Source organism: Penicillium expansum (assembly GCF_000769745.1).
Source record: "Penicillium expansum strain MD-8 chromosome Unknown contig206, whole genome shotgun sequence".
In the NCBI taxonomy this organism is placed as follows: domain Eukaryota; kingdom Fungi; phylum Ascomycota; class Eurotiomycetes; order Eurotiales; family Aspergillaceae; genus Penicillium; species Penicillium expansum.
This window is the reverse complement of record NW_015971476.1, coordinates 1-9,444: the sequence shown is the minus strand read 5'-3', so window position 1 is coordinate 9,444 and position 9,444 is coordinate 1. Positions and strand designations below refer to the sequence as shown.

Below are 9,444 nucleotides of genomic sequence, written 5' to 3'. Positions count from 1 at the left end.
TCGCGGAGAGATATAAATTAGTTATATTAATACTAGTATATTAATGACTTCTAATACTTTTTCGAGGAGTTAGGGGTTACCTTCGACGATTTAGGGGTTGACTTAGGTATTAATTTATCTACTAATTCGGCGATAGTAAGGTTAAAAGGTGATCTATATGTAGATAGATCTATTCGAATGGAACGATTCCGGGCTTATAACTAACAGAAATCACCGGTATTGCAATGTATGGTTTAAAATAACAGATATATATGACTCTAACTAACTAAAATGATAAGAATCCCCTATTTAACAATTTGCTAGGGTATAACTGACTAAGCTTAATATGCAATTTATATGGGGCCTACTATCATAGCGGTCCATGTATTTTCCGAGGTGTTGAATACTCGGGTTCCTAGTCATGTATTGTAACATAGCTTTCGACATGATATCCACAATTTATACTCGTCTTTCGACCCACGCAACCCGCTGTCACTCTGCTCTGCGAGAACCTCCTGTTCAAAACCACAAAAATCGCCCCCTTTACATTGCGCGGCTCCGAGTTTATGATTGTTTCATCCGCTGGCATTTACTGCCGCTACAAAATTTTCTGCCAGCCATTTGTCCTTTCTCCCAAATTCCAGCGCTCCTGAAACCAACCTCCTACTTCGGATCACAAAATGTGTACTGACTATTCAGATAGTATTACCTACTATTCTCACGAATGAAGACATCGGAGTCATCCCAACCATGGCGAACCAAATGCCACTGAGGCTTCCAAAATGGCTCGAAAAGCTGCAAGGAAAATTGAATTGGTCTCAATGGCGCAAAGGTCTTCATGACGCCTTTCTGCATGTCGATCCTGCTTCCTGGGATGTTATTATGAACAGACTCGATGACACCACGATAAAGCAGGAACCAGTGACTATTAGAGAGGCAGAAGCTATATATCTATTAGCCACGGAGCAAGATGATTCTCTCAATGCCACTGCAGACCTCAGTACCAGTGCCAATTTCAATGGCGAATTGGACTCCGATACTGACGAGAACCCCGTTACCGATGACGAGCCAGTTGTCACTGTGGCAAGGGCCATGACACAAAGCGTTTCCACACTCTCCGGCGCTCAACAATATCAGCCCCGGAGAACGGCGTAAGCTGAACATTCATGCTCGCAATCTTCTTGCCTCGGGTCTTGGCAGAGAGCCACTCGCCGTGATTGAGCGATTCATGGATGCGCATGAAGCTTACGTCAAGCTCGAGAGCCTCTACGGTAAAACTTCTGCCCAGTTTATCCACATTGCGTGGGAAAAGTTCAGCAGGGTCCGTTACTCTGCTCATGGCCTTACTCCCGCTGCTTTTGTTGATCGCTTCCAGAAGAGTCTTCGGGATGTCAAAGACCAGTGTGTGGAGGTTCCCCCTACCGTGGAGCTTGCCCAGTTTCAGCAGGCGATCAAACCGAACCCGAACCCAACTACATTCATGCCAGACATGAAAGTAGATATTTATGATCCGAACTTTATGAATGGTGTCTACGCAGACTTCCTTGAAGACCAGCCGCCAACATGTTAGCGTGTACTTCACTTATGTCTAATCGGATCTCTTGTGTCTTGAAGCTACGTTCTTGCCCAGAAAAATTGCTCTAATCTCCGGCAAAAGACAGTCCTATGCGAGGACCAAGATGACAACTTCTGACAAGAGTTTGAATGCATAAGTTCAATTTGATTCCCGTTAGATACATTCACGCGTAACTGTAATAATAACGATAAAGTCATTTTCTTAGCGAATAATACCCCTTGCTCACCCAAAACTCGATGTGGCGTTGCAGTAGCTCCCGATCCAAAGGAACATAATTGATATCCGGCCGGTCCTCTAGGGCCTGAACAGTGTTCTGTGTCTCAAAAACCGGAACGTCGATGCATGTCTGGATCCGAGTCAAGTTGTCCCAGACTTGTTCCTGCAGCGCTGGAAGCAACGGCTCCAGTGGACCTCCCGGATGCTCTTGAATCCACTCTAACCATTCCTGGTATGGAACTTGCTTGACTGGATATCCAGCTTGGTTGAGCAAACTGCACGTCTCCTCTAAATCAACCGACTGTGTCACATCCGGGGAGACAATATGGTAGGATTTGCCAAGATTCTCGGACTTTGAAGCAATATGTAAAATAGCCGAGCAGACAAAATCAATCGTCACATACTCCAGCCGCAGGCGAGGAAGATAGGGGAATAGACCGCTTTGAATTGACCCCATGATCATTCGTGCGAAGAAATCATCTGCGTTTCCATAACCTTGTGATTTGTCCCCAATCACGAACCCTGGACGATAGATAATTGCAGGTAAGCCACGGGCCCGGGCCCTCTGGACCATTTCATCCGCCACCCACTTGGTTTGCGCGTATCCCATATCGTAAGGTAGGGATCCCAAATGTGGTGCGAGAGGGCCATCTTCGAAAACCTGCTTCGTTTTGTTCACAAAGCCAGTTACATTCCACACGGCAAGCGAGGAAATATAATGCAGTGTCTTGCGTCGGCCCAATGTGGTGAGTCGGATTAGATTCCGCGTGCCAAGAACATTTGGCTCATAAAGAGCTTCGTATGGTTCACACCAGTTTACTCGCGCACCATTGTGGAAGACGATGCTGGCCCAGTTGCTGAGCCAGGAGAACTTCTCCTCTCCTAGGCCTAGGTTGGCATCTGTAAGCTCACCGTCAAGAGCGATGATTTTTTGAGTTGTCTCCAGCCTATCATTCCAAAGGTCGTACTTTTCCAAGGCTTTCTGAATGCGGTCATTTGCTGTTATATCGCCACGGCTTCGGGCCAGACAGGCCACCTTCTTCACACCCGGCATGGACAGAAGTTGATGAAGTAAGTGTGCGCCAAGGAACCCAGTCGCTCCTGTGAGGAAAACGTGTCCCTCCTTAGTAGATTGCCAATCTGGAGGAGAAACCAAATCGTCTGCTAGGTGAGAGTCTTGTGCCCATCTCTTTGTCTGGGTCGGCTCAACACCGACTTCGGCAGAGCTTTGAAGGAGAGCTGCAAGACTTTCCAAAGTAGCGTTGGCATGTAGTTGTGCCTGTGTCACGCGTTTTCCATTATTGTAATTGATCGTTCCTATGAGCTGGGCAGCCTGCAGCGAATCGAGTCCCAGAGAGAATATATTTTTGTGGGGGTCAAGTGGTGACACATTCAGCAACTCTTCAAGATGCAATCGGAGCCAGTCAGTTTGACCGTCCACTCGTGGAGACTGCTGGACTTCGGATTCCTGTTGCTTTGATGATGCCTTGTGAAAATTGGAAATCAGGGCATTTCTGTCCACCTTGCCATTGGATGTAAGGGGAAATTTCTGGACAGTTTGGATTGAAGCAGGGATCATGTAGTATGGCAAATGTTCCTTGGCCCAATTGATAATTTCAGACCACTGAACTTCCGTTTCGCATTCGACTGGAATGCAAAAGGCCGCCAAGGCCTCTGAGGTCTCCTTCTTGTTTAGGATGACAGCACATGATGCCACGTGCAGGTGCCTCTCCAACGTACGCTCGATATCCCCCAGTTCCACACGATGCCCAGAAATCTTGAGCTGTTTGTCTGCACGGCCAATATAATCCAAGGAACCAGATGAGTGTCTCCATTGTGCCAGATCGCCAGTACGGTACAGGCGGATAGATCTTCCACCTTGCTCTCCAAGTGTGGCGGCATTGACGTGGATAAATTGCTTCTCATTTTCTTTGGGTCTATTCAGGTATCCGGATGAAATCTGAGGACCGGCAACACAAATCTCCCCAGTCTGATGTGTCCCGGTGATATTCCTGAGCTGTCCGTCTAATAGATAAATCTTGGATTCTCCGAATGCTTGTCCGATGCTGATGCGAGGATGTTGTGTCTCCTGTAGATCGACCCGGCATATGGTTACATATATAGTTGTTTCTGTAGGACCGTATCCATTCCACAGATTTGTTGGTGGGCCGTCGATAAGGACTTTTCTGACTGCACTGACATTCAAAGGCTCTCCTCCCACAAGGACGTGACGCAGCCCACGAAAGGCGGTTGAAGCATACAAGGCAATGACATTGAAGAGCGCTGTTGGTATAATCACCGCTGTGACTCTTCTGCTTTCCATAAAGTCGCTGAAACCAATCGGATCTGTGACGATCGCTCTGGGAACTTGTATGGCCGTACCCCCGGCGAGTAGTGATGCCCAAACCGCCCAGATACTGAAATCAAATCCCGGACTCATGGCAAGAGCCACGTGGTCGGAAGAATCAAGCAATGAAGCCGGCTGAGAGTCTAAGACATGCAGAACACCACAAGCCAGGACCTGTATGGGTTTAGGCTGTCCCGTGGAGCCAGAGGTGAAGAAAACATAGCTGCGATGGGTATCCGGACATCCTGCCTGTACACGAACTGGGGCGGTATCACTCAAGGTGATACTCTGCATAGTTGCGTCTTCAACTTGGATAATCTCAAACCCAGACACTCGATCCATCAAAGCTTTGCTGGTGATGACGAAGCGGGAATTGATATCATGCAGCATGGCCACCAGGCGAAGAGAAGGAATGCATGGGTCAATGGGCACACAGGTCCCTCCCGCTCGGAGGACAGCAATTTGCGATATAATCTGCTGATATCCTGAGTCAAGTAAGATACAAACAGGCTCCCCGAGTTTGATTGATTTTTCATGCAATTTTTCGACGAGTATATCAGCTCGCGCAATAAGCTCTCGATAGGTAAGGCTGGTATCACCGTCGACCACTGCAATTGCATTGGGAGACGCTTTTGCGCGCTGAACAAGGCGTTGTTCCATTTTGCTTTATGCTAGTCGAGGTAGCTGATTAAAGGTTTGTTTGAGACAAATGTGTGACTGAGTGTGACGATTCAATTATCGCTGTACTGTTGTTCGGGAGTTCTTCTACCAGAAAACACACCAGAGCACCAGCTGTTTTATAGGACATGGTGCTCAGCCTGGCGTCGATATCCTTCCTAAGAAGATAAAACATATTCCTACTGAAAGAGCAAGCTGCGTCAATCCTTAGGCTATATTGTCTGGGGCGACGAATAGGCATCTGCCTAGCAGACATTTGATGACAGTGAAACTTCCATCCTTTTTTGCCTCTTCGGTTGGACATGCTATGTGCAATAAGACTTGAATTGGGAGTCAGATCATGAGTAACAGATGATGTTTTCTCGATGCACCAGAACTCGCTTTTGGTATGTTATTGTGCAAGTCCACGATGTACTTACCTAGCTGGGTATTCAAGGATAGTCTTCACTCCATACCAGTATAAGACCTGCGTCCGTCATGTGTGACCGAAACAAGCCAATCAGCCAATTTTTACTCAAAGCCTGTCTTTCATTACCTTTTCTCGACTTAGGTACGTTGTGATACAAGTTGTAGGTTTAGAATGACACCTCTAGAGTTTGAGCGCCCGAGGACCCAAACCTTAATTAAAATGAAAATTCTGCCTGTCAAACTACAGCCTCCACACATTCGGCTAACATTGTATACACCAGTCCTCGCTCTGCGCTCACGAAGATTGGGTGTAAGGGCCATCGATAGGATTAGGGATTTGATTGATACCCAGGGGGGAAAAGGTAGAAACACGAAATAATACTAGGTCTATTAGCGCAGTAGAGAGCGGGCGGTGAGAGTGATGAGATGGGTCCCATTTTGGGGGTATCCAAACTTTGGAGGTATCACTGTAGAGAAGTATGGACTTCCAATTACCATGTAACATTACGCAAGACTTGACTTGGATGATCTTTAGAACCTGTTTAAACTACGTTGCATTCTTGGCCTACCGGCTTGAGTTTAGCCAACATACCAAGTGCAAATCTTAGACCATATGGATGGATGTCTTTCCGTGTCGACGCAAGATGGAGTCAGGTCAGTGCGCTAGGGGACACTAAGTGGCAGGTCAGCAGGACTCAGCATGAACTATTTAAACCAGTGAGATCGAACTAAAAGCAATCTGCCCACTCATACAATAGACGTACCAACATTTACCGATATATGGACCTTTGCCATATTGGCAGATCGATTTTACTCTACGAAATATGATGATCTCCAAAATCACTCGAGAACAGATCCAGATGCTGAAATCTAAGCTCAAAGAGCCGGCATCTGTTCTTTGTCCGGACTCTGAAGAGTATGAAAAAAGCCTGGAAAGGTGGTCGGCAGTTGGGATTCAACGAGCGGTATCGCCAGTCATATCACAAAGAACACTGGACTTCGACTAATATGACATGTAGGGAATAATTGTGCGCCCGAACAGCGCCGAAGATCTTGCTACCACTCTGCGCTTTGCTAGGGACAACCGAGTGGACCTGGCAGTCAAGGGTGGAGGACATTCGACAGACACTTCCTCCTCGAGTAACGGAGGTATTTTGATTGATCTTGGCAGTATGAGACAGGTCAATGTCGACCCGATCAAGTCAACTGTTACTGCACAGGGTGGCGCACTTTGGAAGGATGTAAACGATACTGCCGCTCTGTTTGGCCTGGCCGTAGTTTGCGGAACGGTCAGCCAAACGGGGGTTGGGGGGCTCACTTTGCGCGGGGGATGTGGGTATTTGACTCCGAGATATGGGCTCGTCCTTGACAATCTTCTTTCCGCTAAAGTTGTCACTGCGGACGGACAGATCCTAAATGCATCCGCAAACGAGCACCCTGACCTTTTTTGGGCAGTTCGGGGCGCTGGAGCGAACATTGGGGTGGCAGCGGAACTGACGTTCCAGGCGCACACGCAGGCTAATATGGTTTGGTGTGGCTCCATGATTTTCACGCATGACAAACTACCTGTCGTCCTCGAGGCACTCAACGGTGCCCTGCTTCATCCACAGAATAACGCGGCAGCGCAATGTGTCCTTGCTCTATCTCCCGATACTGGGACCCCGGTTGTCACCACTGTACTCTTCTTCAATGGTTCCGAGGAGGAAGGGAGGCGTCACTTCTCTAGCCTTGTTAAATTGGAAAATATCAGTATGGAGATGGAAATGAGGCCTTACGCAAAGGCCAACACCATGCTTGACACTGCCTTGCCGCCTGGCGGAAGAAAAAAGATTGTCGGGGTGAAATTCGCTCCGTCTATTCGGCCTGAATTTGCCTCCAACCTTTTGATGGAAGTCGGCCGCAAGCTCACCACAGCGCCAGATCTAGCTACTAGCTGTCTCGAGGTCGATTATTTTGATCTTTCAAGGGTCAATGGTGTGCCCATCGCTGAGACTGTCTTCCCAAGTCGAACGAACACTCTCAATGGAGCCCTTCTCCTCCAGTGGACTGATCCGAACAAGGACCAGGAGTTTATAGCATGGGGGGAAGAAATCCAGACTATGTGTGAGACTGAGTTACGGCGAGCTGGTCAGAAACCAGATAAAACGGTGTCGACATTCTTCGGCTATACTCAGGGTGGGTATCGGGGGGAAAATACAGAATTTGAGGGATATACGCTAACTTTGTCTTTAGATGATAACATGACACCCGAAGATATGTTCGGGGTCAATGCTGACGCCCTACTCAAGGTGAAAAGAAAATACGACCCAGACAACGTTTTCAACAAATTGAACCCTCTGGTGCTGTCTGGTTAGTATCTGGAATTTACTCATTAGGTAGGCTGGTCAATCATGAATGTCGTACAAACTGGCTTCTTCTAAGAGTGGGGTTGCTGGCGTCCAAGGATTGACCTAAGCAGTTGGCGGGGAGCTCCACTGCGTCCTATCTATAGTTGTTGGGAGCCAATCTTCTGTATTCATTCTTAATCACATGAAATCTTGGCTTCTTAATCAATCACAGTAGATTGCCATTATGATAGTATGCTATTTCTGCTTTATCTCCCTTCTTGGAACAAATAGAAATGCGGACCCTGTTCTCCCATAAGGCCAGGGCGCCGGCAATGGATAAAATGACGATCTGTCAGCTAAAAGGAACATGGGAAGAGAACAGAAGGAAGCAGGTATATCCCGGCTAGGGTTATATCGTCCACTAATCTCCGCACCCAGCATGTCCTTGGCGTCAATGTCGAGAGACTTTGGTTAATACCTGTGTCTATAATGACAGCGTGGATACAGTCGTCTGTCCCACGAGCTGCGCTGAGAGGTTTGAAGACCAATCTCCGTCTATTCCGTACATTAAACACATAGCACTGAATCAAACTGCGATTAAGGAAGGATTAAGTAAAGAAGCTACCCATGAGGTGCCTGCCGAACTATGACGCAAGAGATGCTTTTTACGTAATCCCGAGTCAAGAACAGGAATCCCACCTCGGCACTTACTTTGACAGAAAGGTTAGTTCTATGCAAGTGAGCTCAATATTAGTAGGGGTCCATGCAGGATCGCTGTCCAATAATGTAGTACAAGAGCCGAGGCATGTGCGGACTATGCTGAGAACGCTTTGACCCCGAGTTCCAAGGTTCTGGCGGGTAGAGCCGCTTACGACCATGGTAACCCTAGAGTATAAATCTCCGCTGTCTCCGCCTCTGTCCAGACAGCCCGGTCGCATGGGGAAAAAAGACCCCGTGGGATAGCCAGTGGGCGGAGTAGCAGACTCACAAAGTACACCATGCCAGCTTCCAGCCACTAGTCCAAGCCCGGCCATACATTACCCTTTTTAGAATCTATACGAAAGCGCAAATTACTTCAGTAACTGTGACAGATTCGAAGTGAAGTCCGTATCCTCCAGCTCGGTGAGCATATGCTCCCTCCTCTATACCTCTCTGGGAAGTCGGGTCTCCTTGCCAACCTTAGAATAGCCATGTTAAGACAAAGAGAATTGTTTGTTATCTCTCAGATGCCACAGGCTCGCCATCCCATAGTTACTGACTATTTAGTCAGTCATCTTTCCTAGTTTGTACAGAAACTCTACAATAATTTACATATTGTATACCATCGTCTACCATTATAGATATTAACAGGTTATAAGCCTAGGAGCTTATTATTAACAGTTTAACTACTAGTTAATATCCCCGGTATCTATATATCTCTCCCTACACATAGGGGTAGTACTAAGCCTAGTACTACCTAGTTAAAACTCTCGCTTTTCTTACCTCCGCCTACCTAGAGATCTTACCTATTTAGGTAGTAGGAATAGCTTTAGGTTTACAGCTTATTACTATTATTAAACCTACTAAGGTAATAGGTAGGCTCTGTTTCGTATAGGGCTCTCCCTACTAGGTATTATTATCTTAGGTCTTAGAAATTAATATATTAAGTATTAATTAGATAGTTTTAGAGGTTTATTTGCTTAATTACTTATTTACTAGTAATCTTTAGGTAGGGTCTATATAAACCTTATCCTTAGTAGATCTCTCTCTCTATAAGTATCTCTCTCTCTCTCTTTATATCCTCTCTATCTACCTTTTTTATTAATTTTAGGTACCTTACTATCCTCTTTTATTAAATTTATTATTACTATTATTTTTAGTATACTTAGTTACTTAGGGATAGCCTTACTTTTACCTATTTAGGAAGTTAGTAT

The 9,444-nt window shown here is 46.5% G+C and overlaps 3 protein-coding genes across 3 annotated transcripts; 2 read left to right on the top strand and 1 right to left on the bottom strand.

Moving 5' to 3' along the window:
• Positions 1–741: 741 nt before the first annotated feature.
• On the top strand, positions 742–1,549 carry PEX2_063710 (uncharacterized protein; the record flags this gene model as incomplete). The annotated part of the gene is made up of 2 exons (XM_016743642.1): positions 742–1,130; positions 1,180–1,549. 2 exons carry the CDS (start codon positions 742–744, stop codon positions 1,547–1,549), a joined length of 759 nt encoding a protein of 252 aa, XP_016593884.1.
• Positions 1,550–1,748: 199 nt separating this feature from the next.
• Positions 1,749–4,778, bottom strand: PEX2_063700 (non-ribosomal peptide synthetase; the record flags this gene model as incomplete). Its single annotated transcript, XM_016743641.1, has 1 exon — positions 1,749–4,778. The coding sequence occupies one exon, from the start codon at positions 4,776–4,778 to the stop codon at positions 1,749–1,751; it is 3,030 nt and encodes a 1,009-aa protein (XP_016593883.1).
• A 1,286-nt stretch (positions 4,779–6,064) lies between these two features.
• Positions 6,065–7,558, top strand: PEX2_063690 (FAD-binding oxidoreductase; the record flags this gene model as incomplete). Its single annotated transcript, XM_016743640.1, has 3 exons — positions 6,065–6,169; positions 6,224–7,379; positions 7,437–7,558. The coding sequence occupies 3 exons, from the start codon at positions 6,065–6,067 to the stop codon at positions 7,556–7,558; spliced, it is 1,383 nt and encodes a 460-aa protein (XP_016593882.1).
• Between the last annotated feature and the right edge of the window lie 1,886 nt (positions 7,559–9,444).